Below are 22267 nucleotides of genomic sequence, written 5' to 3' on the forward strand. Positions count from 1 at the left end.
GTGCTGTAATGTTCGAATTGAACCAACAGGGGGTGGTGTAGTATAATAAATGGTTACTGTGCTTAAAGAACCTCTGACTAGACATTTATACAAATGACTGAGATGTGTATTAACTCCGAGAAACTGTTGATAGTAAACAAAGTTTTATTTGTCATAAAGCACCACAGAGTATAAATAAGAACAATGTGTAGCAACAGGAAACTTTACAAACGAGTTGAAAATTCATCTTAGAAACAGACAGTTATAGCTCTGATTTTGATAGCCTCAAATAAAACCGCCTCAAATAATAAATCCAATAAATACAAAAGTTTTGACGTATCTTTACGCTTGTATCTACAATAAGGTCCAGACTGTGAAAGTGAAAATTAACATTTGGTCAGGAATGGAATTGAAGTAGACTGATGGAAAATGTGAAATGTTGAAAAGTTTTCAATTGTAATTCTTAATACACAAGAACAAGACTGATATAAAGAAAGATTGAGATTGATGACATCGCTATCCAATCCTTTATTTCCTTCTAGTACAAAACCAGGAAGTACAGAGCTAACCCCTTTAACCCTGTGCATAAACTTCCTGAAAACACAATCCACTAATAAGGAGGCGAGACAAAGTTTATACCCATGCCCCTCACACACACACATGCCCTTTCCCATGGCCCTAGATACTTACTGCTAACATGTAGATCTGATTCAAGCAACATGGTGACAATCCCATCTAGACTACCAGAGGGCTTGCTTACACCTATCTGATCCATTCAAATCTACAAAGGGCCATCAAAAAGCATCTTTGAGATTAGGCAACATACTCCTTAGTAACCATATCATTGCTGATAGACTATTGACTATTGACACCCTCTCAACGACCCCTTTAGTAACCGTATCCCTGGTGATAAGCGTCCTGGTAACCGTCGTAGCCATTGTGATGGTATCCGTAGCCCCCGTACTCGTCTTCGGGGCAGCGCATGCCCAGTGACTGCTGGATGGCCATCTCCTGCCTGCGGAGCTGCATGGAATCCACCAGGTCGTAGATGTTGGCCATGGACCACATGGGGCTCGGGTACCACGACTTGACGTTGCCGTCCTTTCCCACCAGCAGCATGGAGAAGTATTCTGGGCTGATCTGGAAGTAGTTGCGGATGTCTTTGACCAAGGCGGCCGAGAGGCCCTCACGTTCCACCGTGGCGCTGCCTGAAAGGGGGAGAGAGTCAGTCAATAGGCTTTGGTGTGTTTGATATCTTTGACTTAAGAGGCATTCTCGCTCCATGGCCAAGCTGCCTCTCTAGAGCTAGAAAGGATTAGCTTGTGTTAATACTGCTATGGAAGAATTGAATTTCATATTATCCATTTAATGTGAAAATGTTTGTGGATTCATTTCGTTGTCTTTTGAAGGTTCCGCTAAATTCAGCGCCTCTGCTCCAGCCCCGTCATCTTCCCCTGCAAAACTACCCCTTCACTCAAGGAAAGCATTGACGGGTATTCCGGGTCCGTTTGGCTAAAAGAGACCTTTATTTAGCTCGCAAACAGCTCTTTGTTCAGTAGTGCTTAAAAATACCAAATCCATTATGTAAAGCCTAGAATGTTGCCTGCAATTATGTCACACATCATGATATGCAAGTACAATTTTCAAAGAGCTGTTTGTTCGTGAACGACCCATCACTAAAGGAAAAGTCCATAAAGAGCACACAAGAAAACTATTTGGCAGGCTAGAGAAATTAAAGGGAGGGTTTACATATCTCCTCCCTAACACTCCGGCCACAGGAGCTGTCTGCGTGTCAGGGGTGAATGGATGGAGGGCCGTGTGTGTGGTGTAGGCAGCAGCATCAGCAAGTTTTTGGGGGTTGGGTCCCCTACCACAGAGGAGACATCAAACAGGTAGCATGGAGAGAATACAGGAGACGCAGCTGGGCGATAGGGACTTGGACTGGGGGAGACAGCAGGAGTTAGGGCTGAGGCTGGCCTAGCTGCCTGCTGTGTCAATAAAACAACATCCGAAATTCAACATCGTGGCTGTATGAACTGAAGATTAAACTAAACATAACACATACAGCCCCATTGACCTTCCACTTGTCTTGTTTTGTTTGGTTTAATCTTCATACAGCCATTTCCCGTATGCAGTTTGATACTGTTGAAGTCGGAAGTTTACATACACTTAGGTTGGAGTCATTCAAACTCATTTTTCAACCACTCCACAAATTTCTTGTTAACAAAATATAGTTTTGGCAAGTCGGTTAGGACAACAAGTCATTTTTCCAATAATTGTTTAAAGACAGATTATTTCACAACTCACTGTATCACAATTCCAGTGGGTCAGAAGTTTACATACACTAAATTGACTGTGCCTTTAAACAGTTTGGAAAATTCCAGAAAATTATGTCATGGCTTTAGAAGCTTCTTGACATCATTTGAGTCAATTGGAGGTGTACCTGTAGATGTATTTCAAGGCCTACCTTTAAACTCAGTGCCTCTTTTGCACAATTTGTAGACCTCCACAAGCCTGGTTCATCCTTGGGAGCAATTTCCAAATGCCTGAAGGTACCACATTAATCTGTACAAACAATAGTACGCAAGCATAAACACCATGGGACCACGCAGCCATCATACTGCTCAGGAAGGAGACGCGTTCTGTCCCCTAGAGATTAACGTACTTTGGTGCGAAAAGTGCAAAGGACCTTGTGAAGATGCTGGAGAAAACAGGTTCAAAAGTATCTACAGTGGGGCAAAAAAGTATATAGTCAGCCACCAATTGTGCAAGTTCTCCCACTTAAAAAGATGAGAGGCCTGTAATTTTCATCATAGGTACACTTCAACTATGACAGACAAAATGAGGAAAAAAAAATCCAGAAAAATCACATTGTAGGATTTTTAATGAATTGATTTGCAAATTATGGTGGAAAATAAGTATTTGGTCACCTACAAACAAGCAAGATTTCTGGCTCTCACAGACCTGTAACTTCTTCTTCAAGAGGCTCCTCTGTCCTCCGCTCGTTACCTGTATTACGTTTTTTGCCCCACTGTATATCCACAGTAAAACGAGTCCTAAATCGACATAACCTGAAAGGCCGCTCAGCAAGGAAGAAGCCATTGCTCCAAAACTGCCATAAAAAAGCCAGACTACGGTTTGCAACTACACATGGGGACAAAGATTGTACTTTTTGGAGAAATGTCCTCTGGTCTTATGAAACAAAAATATAACTGTTTGGCCATAATGACCATCGTTATGTTTGGAGGAAAAAGGGGGAGGCTTGCAAGCCGAAGTACACCATCCCAACCGTGAAGCACGGGGGTGGCAGCATCATGTTGTGGGGGTGCTTTGCTGCAGGAGGGACTGGTGCACTTCACAAAATAGATTGCATCATGAGGCAGGAAAATTATGTGGATATATTGAAGCAACATCTCAAGACATCAGTTAAATTATCATTATCATTATCATCATCATTATCATCAAATTAAAGCTTGGTTGGAAATGGGTCTTCCAAATGGACAATGACCCCAAGCATACTTCCGAAGTTGTGGCAAAATGGCTTAAGGATACAAAGTCAAGGTATTGGAGTGGCCATCACAAAGCCCTGACCTTAATCCTATAGAAAATTGAGCAAGCAAGGAGCCCTACAAACCTGACTCAGTTACACCAGCTCTGTCAGGAGGAATCGGCCAAAATTCACCCAACTTATTGTGGGAAGCTTGTGGAAGGCTACCTAAAACGTTTGACCCAAGTTAAACCATTTAAAGGCAAATACTAATTGAGTGTATGTAAACTTCTGACCCACTGGGAATGTGATGAAAGAAATAAAAGCTGAAATAAATCATTCTCTCTACTATTATTCTGACATTTCACATTCTTAAAATGAAGTGGTGATTCTAACTGACCTAAGACAGGAAATTGTTACTAGGATTAAATGTCAGGAATTGTGAAAAACTGAGTTTAAATGTATTTGGCTAAGGTGTATGTAAACTTCCGACTTCAACTGTACATATAGGTGGTGTGGAGACAACAGGGTTCTTACCATTGATTGGATAGAGCTCTAGGACTCCTCCCTGGTCCACTGCCTCCATGCCAACCAGCTTCAGGATGGAGATGTGTCTCAGGCCTGGGTCACCATGGAAACCACCACCACATAGATGAACAAACAGCAGAGAGGACATAATAGCGCATTAGAACAACAAAATACTATTTGCATTGCCCACCCCCTCTTTTTCGCCTCTGCTACTCTCAGTTATTATCTGTGCATAGTCACTTTAATAACTCTACCTACATGTACATATTACCTCAATTACCTCGACTAACCGGTGCCCCCTCACAATGACTCTGTACCGTTACAGCCTGTATATAGTCTCGCTATTGCCATTTTACTGCTGCTCTTTATTGGTATTTTTTTAACTGCATTGTTGGTTAGGGGCTTGTAAGTAAGCATTTTACTTTAAGGTCTACTACACCTGTTGTATTCGGCACATGTGCCTAATACAATTTGATTTGATTCGTTTAGAAAAATGTATGTTATTTATGTTTGTGTAGTCTAAGATTAATCAACCAATCAATATACATGCAAAAACACAGATATTGAAAGAAACAATTCTGAAAATCAACCTGCAATAGAGCATGCTGGGAAATATGATAATGGTGTGCATGGTTGAGTGTTTCACTCTACACAGAGTATTGACACACTCACAATCAACTCTGGTTATTAACACCAATACTGAAGTTCTCGTGCACCACTGATTGTTTTTTGTTTTTTTAAATCACTTTGCTATTTTCATGTGGTGATTTTTCAAAACTCTTAGTACAAAACTCCAAACTGGTAACACAGCCAGTCTTACATTCAAAACCTTTCATTGTGCATTCATTTTGTCTGCAGGCATGTTTCACCACACACCGAAAATATGAGTGCATTGGTTGAAACATAATGACATCTTCTCAATGTAGTTATTTTACCAACCAGTTTACCCAGTAGCAACACATTTAAGACCCATGTTTCAAAATGTCCCTTTGAATGTAGTATGCTAAAGAACATTAAATTACAGTACATTACACTGTTTTCACATTAGGCAATACACTTGCACTACCCAAATGTCCATAATTTCCATCTTATGTGTGATGAAAGGCTTTCTAAATGTAATCAAGTATAAACTAATACTTGCTAAACATTGTTTCTTTCATTTGATTACATTTAGAAATCAAGCCTGTCTTGAACATTTGGCCATAGGTTGTTATCGAAATCCCAGTAAATATCATTGTTGGTTAAGGGCTTGTAAGTAAGCCCTTACAGACCAGTATAAGAATTTCACGGTAAGGTCTACACTTGTTGTATTCGGCGCATGTGACAAATAAAGTTAGATTTGATTTGTTCATGCATCCCAGAAAAACATTTTTGCATGGTCATTCCTAGCCTGACATACAGTACCAGTCAAAAGTTTGGACACACTGTTACGCCCGCATGGTAAGCGTACATTTTTCTTTATTTTGATGAACACCAAAAAAAAACTTTAAAAAAAGATAAACGACCGTAAAGTTCTGCAGGCTACACAGCAACTAACACAATCAAGATCCCACAACTGAAGGTGGGAAAAAGGGCTGCCTAAGTATGATCCCCAATCAGAGACAACGATAAACAGCTGCCTCTGATTGGGAACCATACTAGCCCAACAAAGAAATAGAAACATAGATTTGCCCACCCAAGTCACACCCTGACCTAACCAAATAGAGAATAAAAAAAAGGCTGTCTAAGGTCAGGGCGTGACACACACCTACTCATTCAAGGGTTTTTCTTTATTTTGACTATTTTCTACATTGTAGAATAATAGTGAAGACATCAAAACTATGAAATAACAAATAAAACTATGAAATAACACATAAACCCCCCCCCCCCCCCCACCTAAAATCCTATCTGACTGTATGGCCTTTCTCTTGCTCTTTTTGTTGGTATTATCTTTTACCAGATCTAATGTGTTATATTCTCCCTCATCAATTGTGTGGTTGCGTGTCTCTGTCCCTGAATGCGTATGCACATGTCTGCGAGAAACAATTATAATGGTCCTCCTCAATCTCAGTGACTGCCAACACTTTTATTATGACTACTAAAGTATGTGTTTACCTATCAATCTGAAATGAAACAAATGGATAGAGAGCCTAATGTTCTTCTGTATGAGATCGGCTCTGAGTGGAGGCTGTTGTAAATCTAATATGATTTACACAAACTTTGAACCACAGGGAGCACTGTGTGTGTGTGTAACAACCCCTAGACACTAGACTAGTCACTTCCTGTAGATGGGATAAATATTGTTTAAGGAATATGATAATAAAATCAACAATTCATTCTTATACTCACCCAGGTTGCAGGCTTGGCTGGTCAGTGCATAGAGTTGCTGCTGATAGGCCCATTCCTCATCGTTGGGGGCGGAGATTACAAACAGGCGACGCCTCCAACGGAACCTGAGAACCCAAAGACGGAACTAGGATGAAAGATGTAGGAAGATTATTCAGTCATGTCATCAACCAAGTCACTTTCTGTCCAAACTCCAGACCCTTTGGCTCACTGTCATCAGACTGGAATTTAGTCTCTATTGCAACAAACCACAGTCAATTGTCAATCAATCCAAGACAATGTGTTAACGTAGAGTACTAGAAGTACAGGCTCGCGCATGCTGTCCACCATCAGAGCCAAGTTTAGCTCATAAAGAACTGTTGAATTTGTGGTGCAGGTGATTTAGTGTGAATATTCATGTTGACTACAAATTCTGACCACAGCCTCCTCAACGAGACCTCTGCCTGGTTTGAGACAATGTTCTCACTGGTTATGAGCTAATGACTGTTTAAAATTCCAGACGCTGCCACAGCCATCAGCAAGAGTAACGTGCACACACACTACCTGGAGAGGAAGTTCTCCAGTGATCTGGGTTTGTCCTCCTTCTTGCAGACAACTCCGTCTCTCTTCTGCTGTTCCATCTCTCTGATGCGAGAGGAGAAGGTGTCGATGTAATCAAACACAGCCTTCATGGCGATCGGGACCTCGTAGGATTGCTGTTAGAGGGACAAACACACATCATCAACAAACAAAAAAAGTGTTGTGAGTGTTATATCGGATTCTAGTGGGGTTAACACCAGTGGGATTGAAATCGACACCGCCTGCGGTGAATAAATGGGATTGGTGTTGTCACTCGACTGTTGCGTTCATTTCCGTTAATTCTCTCAGAGTGAAAGAGACATGGGACATTATATTTTCCAGCATGCTTTGTTGCAGGTTGCTTTGTAGAATAGTTTTAATATCTATGTTTCTGCATGCATAATGATTGATTAATTGATCTTATACTACACAAAGATAAATAACAAATGTTTCTAAGCAAATCCAATCTGTAACACTTTGGAAGCCAGCATAATATGACTTGTTGATGTGGCCAGCAAACCAGGAGTTTCAGACAACTGTGTTAGGGTGAAACTTGAATGTTGAAGTATGGTATAGTCAAAAAAAGTCATTTATTGTGATAAATAATTACATTTTGATGATAAAATATAAATGTAGGCACTCACTGAAAGCTACGGGACTGAAAGCCATCGAATGCAACAATCATGTCTCTGTCACTAGCAAACACAGTCATGGGTGGTACAGGTACCTCTAAAATTAACTTGAGTGGCACTCTTGAAAATAAATATGCAAATAAGGCTTTACACCCTACAGTGTTAAAAGAACAACAAAAAATAGTTACGGTAACACCACAGGTGTTAATTCCCTAACACTGAGGAAGTGGAACAGCATCTGCCCTAATAAAGTGTTCATTCCCTAACACTGAGGAAGTGGAACAGTATCTGCCCTAATAAAATGTTCATTCCCTAACACTGAGGAAGTGGAACAGCATCTGCCCTAATAAAGTGTTCATACCCTAACACTGAGGAAGTGGAACAGCATCTGCCCTAATAAAGTGTTCATTCCCTAACACTGAGGAAGTGGAACAGCATCTGCCCTAATAAAGTGTTCATTCCCTAACACTGAGGAAGTGGAACAGCATCTGCCCTAATAAAGTGTTCATTCCCTAACACTGAGGAAGTGGAACAGCATCTGCCCTAATAAAGTGTTCATTCCCTAACACTGAGGAAGTGGAACAGCATCTGCCCTAATAAAGTGTTCATTCCCTAACACTGAGGAAGTGGAACAGCATCTGCCCTAATAAAGTGTTCATTCCCTAACACTGAGGAAGTGGAACAGCATCTGCCCTAATAAAGTGTTCATTCCCTAACACTGAGGAAGTGGAACAGCATCTGCCCTAATAAAGTGTTCATTCCCTAACACTGAGGAAGTGGAACAGCATCTGCCCTAATAAAGTGTTCATTCCCTAACACTGAGGAAGTGGAACAGCATCTGCCCCAATAAAGTGTTCATTCCCTAACACTGAGGAAGTGGAACAGCATCTGCCCTAATAAAGTGTTCATTCCCTAACACTGAGGAAGTGGAACAGCATCTGCCCTAATAAAGTGTTCATTCCCTAACACTGAGGAAGTGGAACAGCATCTGCCCCAATAAAGTGTTCATTCCCTAACACTGAGGAAGTGGAACAGCATCTGCCCTAATAAAGTGTTCATTCCCTAACACTGAGGAAGTGGAACAGCATCTGCCCCAATAAAGTGTTCATTCTATAACACTGAGGAAGTGGAACAGCATCTGCCCTAATAAAGTGTTCATTCCCTAACACTGAGGAATTAGAACAGCATCTGCCCAAATAAAGTGTTAATTTAAGTCCAAATTTGCAACATCCATGGTGTTAGGGACCCAACACTCTTGGGGTCTTAGTTCATCAACACTTTGAAAAGTGTTAGTCATATACACACTAAGAAAGTGTTGCATTTAACACTGTGGGCATTAAAATTCTGATCTCAAATTTGCTCAGTCCAGAATGTGATATTCCCCAATGCAGCATTACACACTCACAGAAGCACAGGCACACAAACTTTCTAATGGATCAGGTGAGGGTCTGCTGCCATGGATACAGTCTCCCTCATTGTTTTTTGCATTCCCTGTCACTCCTCCCTCCCTCCCTCCCTCCATGTGCCCTGTAATGTTAATAGAATTTCCTGTCTGTACTGACAGCATTAGAGGGTTGCTTGCACACTGGCGTCTTTGTTTAATCCGTCTGAAAACAGCCTGGTGGTTTACACACACGCGCGCACACACACACACACACACACACACACACACACACACACACAAACACAGCTGTTGGGAGAACGTCATGATGTGTGAATTAAACCAGTGTTTAATCACGGCAGGATGTTTACAGTATGGTGAAGGCAGGTCAGGCAACATGAGTCTATGTCTAATTGGCCAAACAGAGAGGTTAGGTGTTTGTGCTCCATTTAGCTCACTTGGCAAAATGGTTGGGTTGAGTTGTAGACTTTAGTTCTAAATGGAATGGTCCAAAAATTGCGGACTCCGACAATCCAGTGTGCCAGATTGCAAAATAATGCAGGCCTCGTAAGACAGAGAGACAGAGAAAAAGAGAGAGAGACAAAACCCACCTTGGCTCTCATGTCAGTGTCAGTGAGAACCATGTAGAAGTCGTTAAATGTCATATAAAACTCCTTCCTGAGCTCTGTGATCAGATCCTGGTTCACCAGGTCCTCCTGACGAAGACCCGTCATAGGCTTGTCGTTCTCTGGGAGGGGAAGAGAAAGAGAAGGGAAAGAAGAGAGCGAGAGAAAATTGAGAAACAGACAACCAATTAAAATGTTGTTTAGTACAATTTAACAGACTCCTGTCCAGAGAAACTTACAATAATGAGTGCATTTTCAGATAAGGAAGCTAAAACAACTGCATAGTACAACCAGAGTCATGGGAAAACAGAGATTGGACATCCCACTTCCTACCAGAGACTGAATGGGTTGACACATGACTGACGACCAGAAGGCGTGTTTCCCTCATAATATTTATGAGAGGTGGAGTCGTGGCCTTATTAGTTGTTATCGGTTACACCTATCCCTGTCTCTTCAGTTCTGCAAACATAGAGGTAGGGTAAGGAGGGGACTACTGGGGGAATCGACGGTTGATTTTGGGCGAGCGTCTGTTTGAGGTAAAATAGATCTACCACCCAAAAGGAGGGCAATGGTGTGTTTACTCTAGGCTTACTGCTTCCTCTGAGAAGACACACACACACACACACACGAGTGCGCACGCATGCACACACACACACACAACACACTGAGGCCATCTCTATTACCAAACATTGGCAATAATCTGTATCAAACAGAGTGAGAGGGAGATGGCTGAGGAGGAAGAAGCCAATCTAGATTGTTTGTCTTATTTTTATTTCCTTTAACTCTTTGGAATGTCTCACTCCCTTTCAACATGGATATTCCTTAAAAAAAAATGTTAAAATCATTCAACCATAATTTTCTCCTGATTCCCGAATGCTTGTTGAGGCAGACCGGATTGCATCTCAGACTGCATTCCAGATCTCGCTCTGTTTTCCTCTGTTTTGATTGGAATCCCACCCCAAAGACCACAGCTGTCTTCAACATGAGGGTAATGACAGAGGCCATTTGTTGACTTACTGTTTGTTTTGACTGGAAACCCATCAGTCTCCACAACAAGGATTTCTTTTTTAAACCCCAATATTTCCTGATGTGATTGAGAGGATAAGGACTCCACATGTCTGCTTTGTACTATAAAGAGAACTGGTCACCTTTTGAAAACATACAGCAACATACATGAAGATGTTTTCAATCCACAACCATCCTCCTTTCTACAGAAAACAAATGGCGTCCTCCTATGGCTTACATATACAGTATCTGTAGCACCATGGTTTCTAAGGCAAAGCGGTGATCCATCTATCTATCCTGAACAGGAATATACTCAGGCAGGAAGTTGGCTTGATCACATGGCTTAGAGGAGCTTACACAGTTGGCACATTTGGTTCCTTGGAAGTTGTGGGAACATATGTTTTTGGTTTTCCATTGGTACTGAGAATGAAGCCATAAGTTTCCTGACTTTTTAGGATGCAAGGAGGTTCTGAGAACATTTCACTATGGTTCCCTGAAAGTTTTCTTGAGAAGTATTCTTAACATTCTGATGACGAAAATGATTAGTTATTTGAAGGTAATGTTTCCATAAGACTTTTAATAACACTGCTAGCTTAATTTGTGTTAACTGTTCTGAACTCCAAGCACGGCTAGGACACATGGAAATTCATTAACTTAGGCATTAATCATGCAAACCCATTTATTTTTTATTGTATCAAAGCCTCAGTGAGATACAAACCTACAATCGTCTGTTCTCTATTCATGGAAATAGTCAATTTCTCCACCAGGATGGAGCTAGCATGCCATGTTTCTTTTAACTGATACAAAGCTGTTCATGTTTGTCTATTCAAACGGAACCAATTTCAAAGGAAACAAGCACTCATTAAGATCAGGTGTGGCCAATAAGTGGGCGCGGAAAACACACCTGGAAACACTTAACAAGATACACCGAGGATAGGGAGAGTTTTGTTGACACTTAGAGCGGAATTTACAGGTATATGTTTTTAAATAACATTCTTAGAATGTTCTTTGAAAGTTACTAATGTTTTTAAATAACATTCTTAGAATGTTCTTTGAAAGTTACTAATGTTTTTAAATAACATTCTTAGAATGTTCTTTGAAAGTTACTAATGTTTTTAAATAACATTCTTAGAATGTTCTTTGAAAGTTACTAATGTTTTTAATGGAAAGTTTTCTTTAAATAGAACCACGAGGAAACCTGCAGAAAAAGTTATGCTGAAGTACTGAAATTCACACAGAAGCACGTTGTTTCTTAACGTTCTTTAAACCATTTCAGAACATTCATTTAAATAGAACTATGAGGAAACTTGTAGGAAACCTTATGCTGAAGTACTGAAATTCCCACCTAAGATACATGGTTCTCAGAACGTTATGTGCAATCTGGGTATCCTGCACCATTCCCAGAACATTGTGCGAAGGTTGTCTGCAAAATAACTATCGGATAACCCATAACCCCACTCCAAGAAACAAATGGTTCTTGAACATTATGTGCTAGCTGGGACTGTAGCTACCACTTACACAGCCCACAGCCCTTAATCACAGCACCCTGTACGTACGTACGCACGCACGCGCACACACACACACACACTGACCAATGTCTGCATTACACTCAAAGGTAAGGATGATGTCATCCAACACAGGGAACCTTTTTCCAGCATACAGCTGTGAAAGGACCATTTACACACGGACACACACACACCCGCACGAACACACACACACGCTCACCCGCACGAACACACATTAACCCTTGGAGTGATGCTCGGAACATAAGACTAACCACCATCCGGTTCATAACATGGGTGTGTGTGACATCACCTCAAATCACTTTCTGGCATTCCGTCTGTGGAATATGTCGTTGTGTAGAATCAGAGAGAATAAAAAAGTTTTATGCAGTAGGGCTGTGTCCTGACATTAACACATCCTAACTACAGGCTGGAGGCACGATTCAAATCTCCATAAAACTACAAATATTGTCGCTTGCCAAGCCCAATTACAACGCAAATCTCATAAGACGCATTTGTAATCTTGAGCCATCTGAATAAGTAGCTTTGAAGAAAATCAACAAAAGGGAGACTCTAATTCATCTTGAAGATAAGCCATGTAAGCTAACCCAAGACACGTGTGTGTGTGTGTGTGTGTGAGAGAGAGGTGACCTAACTCTCTAGCTTACACATTAGCTGCAGAGGAAGCAGACTTCCCCCTTTTCACCAATGATAAACTAGGAAGGTATTCAGCCGGGATCGTCCCACACCACACATACACACTGGCGGACTTACCATTAGGCAGAAGAGGCAATTGCCTCAGGTCTCACATTATCAAGGGGCCTCATGACCTGGGCATAAAAAATAAAAAATAAATATATATATACAAATATTACAATAGTTTCTCTGCTTGAGGCCCCCCTCATGCTCCGCTCGAGGCATAATACATAAATAATTTTAAAAAATCCCCTTCAAAAGCTGTCTGTTTAAGCTAGAGTGTGTGCATGGGCTGGATCTTAATCCACTGTAAACGCCGATGTCTGACTTCCGCATCGGTGGTGGAAGGTGGCAAAGCTACAGAGGTGTTTCTCTCTAGCTTTTTCTCATGAAAACGGCTGTAGCGATCGAACGGTTTAGCCAATAAATGATTATGCCCCCTCTATGGAAAGGTGAGACTCTCACAAACACAAAGCCCCCCCTCCGATCCATTTGGTCACATGCACAAAGCACTCATGGCGAAGCAGTGAAAGCCTTTGTGCACCATTAACTTTCATGTCTGGGACTCAGGAGACTTTGGCATTGTGTCTCACCAAAATGTCTTTGCAATGGTAGTGTCACCCTGCTCACAGTGTTATTGTTCGAGCCTCTCTTATTGTTTGCTGCAGACTCACTCCAGACACCTGCTAGCCTTCTGTTCTATCAGAGGAGTTTAGGATAGCAGGGGTAATATCAGGACAGGGCAGTAACAGCAATACAGGACACCTACTGTAACTTAAGGGCTCAATTAAATCCGTATCGCCGAAGTTCAGCGCTATAGCTCGTTTGAAATCTAAAGGCAATGTTCCCACGTTCGCGGAGACTGCATTTACGGTACGTCGGCTGAATCAGAAATGACCTTTCAATTTCAAGTGTACTATAGCTGATGCGGACTGTTCTGTCCTGTACAGGCTACGTGTCGTAACAATAATAATACATTACATTTATATAGAGTTTTCAAGGACCCAAAGTCACTTCAACTTTTCCTTTCCTGCAATAGTGTGTTAGTAGAGATGTGTACATACCCAGCTGGTAGTGATCTATCTTCATGGTGGAGTTGACAGAGCCAAAGATGGTGATGATGGAGACTTTCCTGATGGCCATCTCACACACCGTCTCCAGGTACTCATCCCTCTGTTGCACATACATTGTGCTCTCCTCACTGGGGGCTGTTATGATCTGGACACACACACACAGAAAGAGACTGGGTTAGACTGTGTTACACACACACTCACACACACACTACTGTGGCGATTGTGTTTATAATAGACAGCGGGGAGGTTAGAGGATGGGGACTGATTTTACTACCCTGCCCTCGGCAACACTCCTGTGATAAGAATCTAGACAAGCTGCAAAACACTGGTACTTACCACAAGTCGTCTCCTGTTCTCAAAGTAGTCCAGGAAGGATGCCAGGGAACCCTTAGGAGGCGGAGGCTTCTTGGTGGGTTTGTGGTACGCCTCTTTCTCGTGATTCTTCAACGCCTTCTTTCCGTTCTTCTTCCCCTTGTTTTTTCCCTCCTTCCCCACCTTCGCTCCTCTCCTCTCAGCCTTGTCCCTCTTGGTGGCCTTTTCTGGTTTGCTGTTCTTTTTCTTCTTCTTCTCAGTATTGTCGTGTTTTCCCTTGCCCCTCTTGGTTGGGCTGACCTCTGTGTTGACCTCTGTCTCTGTCTCTGGGTTGCTGGAGGTGGGCCGGCTTGATTCATAATTCTCCTCATACTCATTATTCAACACCTGGAGAGAAGAGAGGAGAAAAGAGAATAGGAGAGGAGGGAGGAGAAAATGAGAGGATAGGAGAGAAGAGGACTTTATTGATCACCAAAATCAAGCCTGGTGCCACAAAAGCAACAGAGAACAACATACAACAACATTCTGTCTCAACATCAATGTAATAAGTCAACTTTTTGGGGAGGCAGGGTAGCCTAGTGGTTGGACTAGTAACCGAAAGGTTGCAAGTTCAAATCCCCGAGCTGACAAGGTACAAATCTGTCGTTCTGCCCCTGAACAGGCAGTTAACCCACTGTTCCTAGGCCATCATTGAAAATAAGAATTTGTTCTTAACTGACTTGCCTAGTTAAATAAAGGTAAAATAAAAAAACTGCATACCTTCCCATGCTTCCTTTTGGTGGGTATCACTCCGGCCGGCTTACGGCTGTTGTGGTCCAACCTTTCCTTGTCTGTTCGGTTGTCCCCAGACGTGGTGGTCTTGGGTGGGTACCTCGCCCTGTCTCTCCCCTTGTCTCTGCGGTTATAGGGCTCAGGCGTGGTCCGAGGGGCAGGCAGCCAGTGAGGGGTGGTTTGGGCTTTTGTGGGTCTCTGGGTTCTGGTGGTAGTGGTGGTGGTCTGTTGTATGGTCACAGGACGTTTAGTTGTGGTTGTTGTGGGCTTTGGTGTGGTTGTTGCTTTCGTTGTTGTCATGGTGGCTTTTGTCGTGGTCGTCGTGGGTCTTGTTGTTATCGAAGTTGTCATTGGCCTCATTGTCGTTGACCTCGTGGCAATGGTGGTGGTTGTTGTGGGTCTCCTCATTGGCTTCCTCGCAGGCGGCTTCCTCTCTGGGGTCGGGTCTACCTGTCCACCTGTTTCAACTTCCATCCCTGAGTCTCCACCCCCCCCACCCACTTGGCCCTCTACTCCTGCCCCTTTACACTTCTGGACGAATCCCTTCTGTCGGATCTTCTCCAGCTTCCTCATTGGTGCCTGGTCGATGACCTCGTACATGGCCTCCAGCCTGACTGGATAGGGGTACCTCTCCTCCACTTGCAGTGTTTTCCTCAGGAGCACCATACCAAACTTACCTGGACAGAACAGGGTGACAGGATTAATTTACTGAGTAAAGTAGACTAGCTAATATGGCTTTGGCCACAAGCAACATGCCGAAATGAGAAAAACTCACCAAGCACGCTGTAAGCATCCCAAACTTACCTGTAAAGACTCAGATTTATGTTATTGCCCTCACAAATTAATTTTCACTGCTTGTCAGCATAAAACATGCAGTAAACATACAAATAGCCAACATCACACCAAGTACCCCCATAACCCCCACTCCTAACACCAAGCAGGTGTTGACAGATCTGAATGGCAGGTTCAATCTAGCCCCCCACAGAGATTCTCTCAGATCTGCTAACACTGAAGGAGTAGGGCTAGGGGATGTTTCCAGGTGGGCCAAGCCTACCTTTCTCCAGTTTGAGGAAGGTCATGAGGCGGGGGATAAGCACTTTGTCCAAAGGTTCCTCCATCACCTTCCCCTCGCTGGTGATCCGCCTCACCTTCCCACCCATCTCCCCCTCCTGGTGGAATATCACGATCTGCTGCACGTGCCTCTCTGCCAGCTCGCAGTACACGTCTGGCTTCAGCAGTGTCATCATCAGCCGGTAGTAACCATCTGAGTCATGTGGAGCAGAAATCACCAGGACTCGGTTTTTCCCTGCAAAGCTTGCCAGGAGGTTAGGCGAGCCTGCGCTGCTTGGCATTCGAGTCTGTCTGGCCCTCGCCGCGGTAGTGCCTTCATCCTGAAGCATGCCAGACTGGAGGGGAGCCATCTTCCCAGCTACCCTCCTCCCTGCTGCCCTTGCCAGCGCTCCACCTCTCCTGCCCTGTCCAGACCCAGTCCTGGGCTGAAGAACAGAGACCCGGTCCGCCTGCATGTCCTCGTCAAGCCTGGCGCTGATCCCGGAGGGCACCGCGGGGGAGCCGGGCCCTGGGCGGGTTCCTCCCACGCCGACAGTGCGCTCTCTGCCGGCTGCGCCGAGCTGCAGACGCCCGGTATTGAGTTTGGTGCGTTGGCGCAAGGGAAACCGTCTGAGGTGGGCCTGTTTGTCGGCGTGTCCTGCCCACGCTAGCAGGGACAGCAGGGACAGACCCAGGACAAACTCTCCCCGCATTATTGTAAACTGTTAGTTACAATAAACAACCAGAAAGAGAGAAGAATATCCAATAGTGGACATGGGACCTGTGTGCGTCTTTAGAGCATTTATGTTCAATAAATAAGAAATAAAGTCCAGCGCAGTAAAAAAAAAAGAGTGCAAGAGAGAGGCCAACACTTTATTATTGTGTTTTAAAGCATGCCTTTACTTTTTGCAGTGGAACACCAGCCAAACCCCACTTCACCAGCCTGCGATCAACCTGAGAGAAGCGTGAAAACGCAGACAGGGTAACTCACCAGAGAGGTTCTAAAATATCCAAACCAGGCACCAATTGACGGAGTCAGCAATTCCTGAAAAACATTCGGGGTATTTAGAAACCGTTAATCCAAACTTCCAATTTCAGCTCTCAAAATAACCACACAAATTAGGAAAATACGCAGACTTTGCCAATTCTGGAAAAAAAAGTCATACCATTTATAAACTCCGAGTGTACGCCACATTTTAACATCCACAAGTAAACAGATATACAGCACGGTCTCGAAAACAAATCCGTGTTATTTTATTCTCGGACCTGACCATTATTTAAAAATATAGTTTTTTCCAACTATCAAAGTAATCCAATTTAAACGCAGGGCGTTTTACGCATAGCAAACCTAGTCCGATTTCAAGAGGAAAACCTGCACAGAGTGGCTCTTCTGTATGGGAAATGCATCTCCCTCTTCTTTCTCCCGACTCCCCAACCTAAACTACAGAAGCTAGTAATGTCGACACCTTTAAGCCTGCCCTGCCTCAGACTCTCCTCGCTGGCGCAGTGGCGCTATACCAGCCTGGTCTCATAGACTAGACGTAACATAGTAAATTTAAATCTAGGAGACAAACATTTGTGTAACATCAAGACAAATCAAATCAAATTGTATTAGTCACATGCGCCAGATACAACAGTTGTAGATCTTACAGTGAAAAGCTTACTTATGAGCCCCTAACCTTCACTCAAGCCGCCAAGCTTACCCTAGTAAAACTGACTATCCTACCGATCCTCGACTTCGGCGATGTCATCTACAAAATGGCTTCCAACACTCTACTCAGCAAACTGGATGCAGTCTATCACAGTGCCATCCGTTTTGTCACTAAAGCACCTTATACCACCCACCACTGCGACTTGTATGCTCTAGTCGGCTGGCCCTCGCTACATATTCGTCGCCAGACCCACTGGCTCCAGGTCATCTACAAGTCTATGCTAGGTAAAGCTCCGCCTTATCTCAGCTCACTGGTCACGATGGCAACACCCATCCGTAGCACGCGCTCCAGCAGGTGTATCTCACTGATCATCCCTAAAGCCAACACCTCATTTGGCCGCCTTTCGTTCCAGTACTCTGCTGCCTGTGACTGGAACGAATTGCAAAAATCGCTGAAGTTGGAGACTTTTATCTCCCTCACCAACTTCAAACATCAGCTATCTGAGCAGCTAACCGATTGCTGCAGCTGTACATAGTCTATTGGTAAATAGCCCACCCTTTTCACCTACCTCATCCCCATACTGTTTTTATTTATTTACTTTTCTGCTCTTCTGCACACCAATATCTCTACCTGTACATGACCATCTGATCTTTTATCACTCCAGTGTTAATCTGCAAAATTGTAATTATTTGCCTACCTCATGCCTTTTGCACACATTGTACATTGTATATAGACCCCCCCTTTGTTTTCTACTGTGTTATTGACTTGTTAATTGTTTACTCCATGTGTAACTCTTTGTTGTATGCTCACACTGCTATGCTTTATCTTGGCCAGGTCGCAGTTGCAAATGAGAACTTGTTCTCAACTAGCCTACCTGGTTAAATAAAGGTGAAATAAAATAAAATAACCAACAATGCAGTAAAAAAAACAACAAGAAAAGAATAAGAGATGAAAGTAACAAGTAATTTAGAGCAGAAAGTAAAATAACAATAGGGAGACTATATACAGGGGGGTACTGATACAGAGTCAATGTGCGGGGGCACCGGTTAGTTGAGGTAGTATGTACATGTATATAGAGTTATTAAAGTGACTATGCATAGATGACAACAGAGAGTAGCAGTGGTGTAAAGAGGGGGAGGGGGGGGGGTAATGCAAATTGTCTGGGTAGCCATTTGACTAGATGTTCAGGAGTCTTATGGCTTGGGGGTTGGAGCTGTTTAGAATGTTTATAGGCTTATGTAACCTAAATGTATCTATGATCGTACGCTATCCATTTATGTTTTTTGTATGCTATTTTAATATGAGAATTAACCAATGATATCAGGCCACACCCGGCCATGATTACAGACACCTGTGTCTTTTTACACTATATAAATGAGTCATCCCGCAGTGTTTGTCATTATACCCTGATGAAGACAGCTTGGCTGTCAAAATGTTGAATAAATACTTTTGCATCTGAGCTCCTAGAGTGTGCGGCTCTCCTTTATTTTTTTAGAAGCCTCTTGGACCTAAACTTGGCGCTCCGGTACCGCTTGCCATGCGGTAGCAGAGAGAACTATGACTAAGGTGGCTGGAGTCTTTGACAATTTTTAGGGCCTTCCTCTGACACTGCAAGGTATAGAGGTCCTGGATGGCAGGAAGCTTAGCCCCAGTGATGTATTGGGCTGTATGCACTACCCTCTGTAGTGCCTTGCTGTCGGAGGCCGAGCAGTTGCCATACCAAGCAGTGATGCAACCGTGCTCTCAATGGTGCAGCTGTAGAACCTTTTGAGGATCTGAGGACCCATGACAAATCTTTTCAGTCTTCTGAGGGGGAATAGGTTTTGTCGTGCCCTCTTCATGACTGTCTTGCTGTGCTCGGACCATGTTAGGCTGTTGGTGATGTGGACACCAAGGAACTTGAAGCTCTCAACCTGCTGCAGCCCCGTCGATGAGAATGGGGATGTGCTCGATCCTATTTTTCCTGTAATCCACAATCATCTTCTTTGTCTTGATCACGTTGAGGGATAGGTTGTTGTTCTGGCACCCCATGGCCAGGTCTCTGAGCTCCTCCCTATAGGCTGTCTCATCGTTGTCTGTGATCAGGCCTATCACTGTTGTGTCATCGGCAAATTAGATTTTTTTTATTTATTTCACCTTTATTTAACCAGGTAGGCTAGTTGAGAACAAGTTCTCATTTGCAACTGCGACCTGGCCAAGATAAAGCATAGCAGTGTGAACAGACAACACAGAGTTACACATGGAGTAAACAATTAACAAGTCAATAACACAGTAGAAAAAAAGGGGGGAGTCTATATACATTGTGTGCAAAAAGGCATGAGGAGGTAGGCGAATAATTACAATTTTGCAGATTAACACTGGAGTGATAAATGATCAGATGGTCATGTACAGGTAGAGATATTGGTGTGCAAAAGAGCAGAAAAGTAAATAAATAAAAACAGTATGGGGATGAGGTAGGTGAAAATGGGTGGGCTATTTACCAATAGACAGCTGCAGCGGTATGCAAATTGGAGTTGGTCTAGGGTTTCTGGGATGATGGTTTTGATGTGAGCTATGACCATCCTTTCAAAGCACTTCATGGCTACAGATGTGAGTGCTGCGGGTTGGTAGTCATTTAGGCAGGGTACCTTAGTGTTCTTGGGCACAGGCACTATGGTGGTCTGCTTAAAACATGTTGGTATTACAGACACGGACAGGGAGAGGTTGAAAATGTCAGTGAAGACACTTGCCAGTTGGTCAGCGCATGCTCGCAGTACACTTCCTGGTAATCCGTCTGGCCCTGCGGCCTTGTGAATGCTGACCTGTTTAAAGATCTTGCTCACATCGGCTGCGGAGAGCGTGATCATGCAGTCTTCCGGAACAGCTGGTGCTCTCATGCATGTTTCAGTGTTATTTTCCTCCAAGCAAGCATAGAAGTAGCTTAGCTCGTCTGGTAGGCTCGTGTCACTGGCAGCTCTCAGCTGTGCTTCCCTTTGTAGTTTGTAATGGTTTGCAAGACCTGCCACATCCGACGAGCGTCAGAGCTGGTGTAGTACGATTCAAAGTTAGTCCTGTATTGGTGCTTTGCCTATTTGATGGTTCGTCGGAGGGCATAGCTTGATTTCTTATAAACTTCCGGGTTAGAGTCCCACTCCTTGAAAGCGGCAGCTCAAACCTTTAGCTCAGTGCAGATGCTGCCTGTAATCCATGGCTTCTGGTTGGGGTATGTACTTGCGATCACATATAATATGTTATGTTTGTTATGGTTACATAAGGCAAAAAAACGAAAGTAGGGTGGTTGGTCAGAACATATAACATGAACTTCTAGCAATCTAAAGTTTGTGAGTTTGAATCTCATCATGGACTTTAGCATTTTCGTTCATTAGTAACTTTTCAACTTCTTACTACTTTTTTAGCTATGTTGAAACTACTTAGCATGTTAGCTAACCCTTCCCCTAACTCTTAACCATTTAACCTACCTTCTAACCCCAACCCTAACCCTAACCTTAACCCTTAACCCGTAGCCTAGCTGACGTTAGCTACCTAGCTAATGTGAGCCACAACGAAAAGCGAATTGTAAAATAGCATATATTTTTCAAATTCGTAATATACCATATGAATTGTAATTAGTAATATATACAAAATGGATGATGGATGTCCACAAATGAATACATACCATACGAAACGTAACATATCATACTAATTGGAGTGTTCCGGATATACTATATATCTATATGTTTATATATAGCTATATATTTACTATATTACATCTACCCATGAGTCCAGGTTGGCTATACAGGACCAGCCCCTGGACGCCTGGTTGCCAGTAGCAGTCTAAATTCCATTCACTGGAAATGTTGCAGTCTTTCTTTTAGTCTTTTAGGAAATCCTTAGTGAAAAAACTACTTTTATAAAACACAAAATGATACACAAAATGCAATTTCTAATTTATGAATTAAGTTTACATTTACTGCTAAATTTAATTCAATTTAAAGTTTGGGACTTTACCACAACTGGCAACCCCGCTGGAGAAAGCTCTCTGGGAAGATAACTGACCATAGAGAAACAATTGATTTGTTTTGGTATGATTTTATTTTTCCAAACAATATTAACATAGACAGACAAAAGACAACAGACAACAGACAGACCCACACAAACATCAATGACATCACCCCTGCCCAGACCCACATGCTCCCACCTCCTCCATCTCCAGCACCTGCAAGACTCTGTTCCACATGACTACTCATCCCTTCTCTGTCTCCCACACCCTTTCAATATTCAAATAATAATACATTTGATTCTTCCACTGTCACAACAGTGGAGGATCACTTGATTTCCATAGCAAATCTCAGAGTCAAGTTCCTCCCATAAACTCTAACAAGGAACAGCTTGTATTTCCCTCCCCTTGCCCACAACATCCATTCCCTTTGAAATGTTCCAAAATAGCCGGTGCTTTCCCCTTGCAGGACTTGTTCCAAATGGTAGCATAATAAATAAGCGACGCAATTAAAGTTGGATGGACTTGGGTCATCTAAGAACTGAAAGCTGTGGTAAGTTTAGACTCTGAGACTTTGGCAGTTCATCTTTTCTCGTCTAAACGGTATACATTATTACTGTAGGCATACACCGAGTCAAGTTGTATAGTTACGATAAAGTATCCTTACAGTGCATTATAACCTCTTTCTATGATTCTCATTTACTCCACAATCGT

General features: G+C 42.9%; 1 protein-coding gene across 2 annotated transcripts; it reads right to left on the reverse strand.

The window, feature by feature from the left end:
- Positions 1-121: 121 nt before the first annotated feature.
- ccdc80 (coiled-coil domain containing 80) lies at positions 122-17373 on the reverse strand. Of its 2 annotated transcripts, XM_020461231.2 has the most exons (10): positions 17092-17373; positions 15930-16970; positions 14864-15552; positions 14129-14491; positions 13784-13937; positions 9502-9638; positions 6863-7014; positions 6323-6426; positions 4004-4087; positions 122-1187 (listed from the first exon to the last, which is right to left on the reverse strand). In XM_020461231.2, the coding sequence occupies exons 2-10, from the start codon at positions 16636-16638 to the stop codon at positions 868-870; spliced, it is 2712 nt and encodes a 903-aa protein (XP_020316820.1). In that variant the 5' UTR covers positions 16639-16970; positions 17092-17373; the 3' UTR covers positions 122-867. The 2 variants fall into 2 exon arrangements, with proteins under 2 accessions (XP_020316820.1, XP_020316819.1); XM_020461230.2 differs by having other exon boundaries at positions 15930-17373.
- Positions 17374-22267: the final 4894 nt, after the last annotated feature.

Source organism: Oncorhynchus kisutch, linkage group LG26, assembly GCF_002021735.2.
Source record: "Oncorhynchus kisutch isolate 150728-3 linkage group LG26, Okis_V2, whole genome shotgun sequence".
NCBI lineage: Eukaryota > Metazoa > Chordata > Actinopteri > Salmoniformes > Salmonidae > Oncorhynchus > Oncorhynchus kisutch.

Bases quoted from the DNA above. Each gene is read 5' to 3' on its own strand.
- ccdc80 (XM_020461231.2), bottom strand. From the start codon at position 16,638: ATGCGGGGAGAGTTTGTCCTGGGTCTGTCCCTGCTGTCCCTGCTAGCG. The intron at 15,553-15,929 runs GTAGGCTTGGCC...TGTTCTGTCCAG, and splicing joins CTTCCTCAAACTGGAGAAAG to GTAAGTTTGGTATGGTGCTC. The intron at 13,938-14,128 runs GTAAGTACCAGT...GTGTGTGTCCAG, and splicing joins AGAACAGGAGACGACTTGTG to ATCATAACAGCCCCCAGTGA.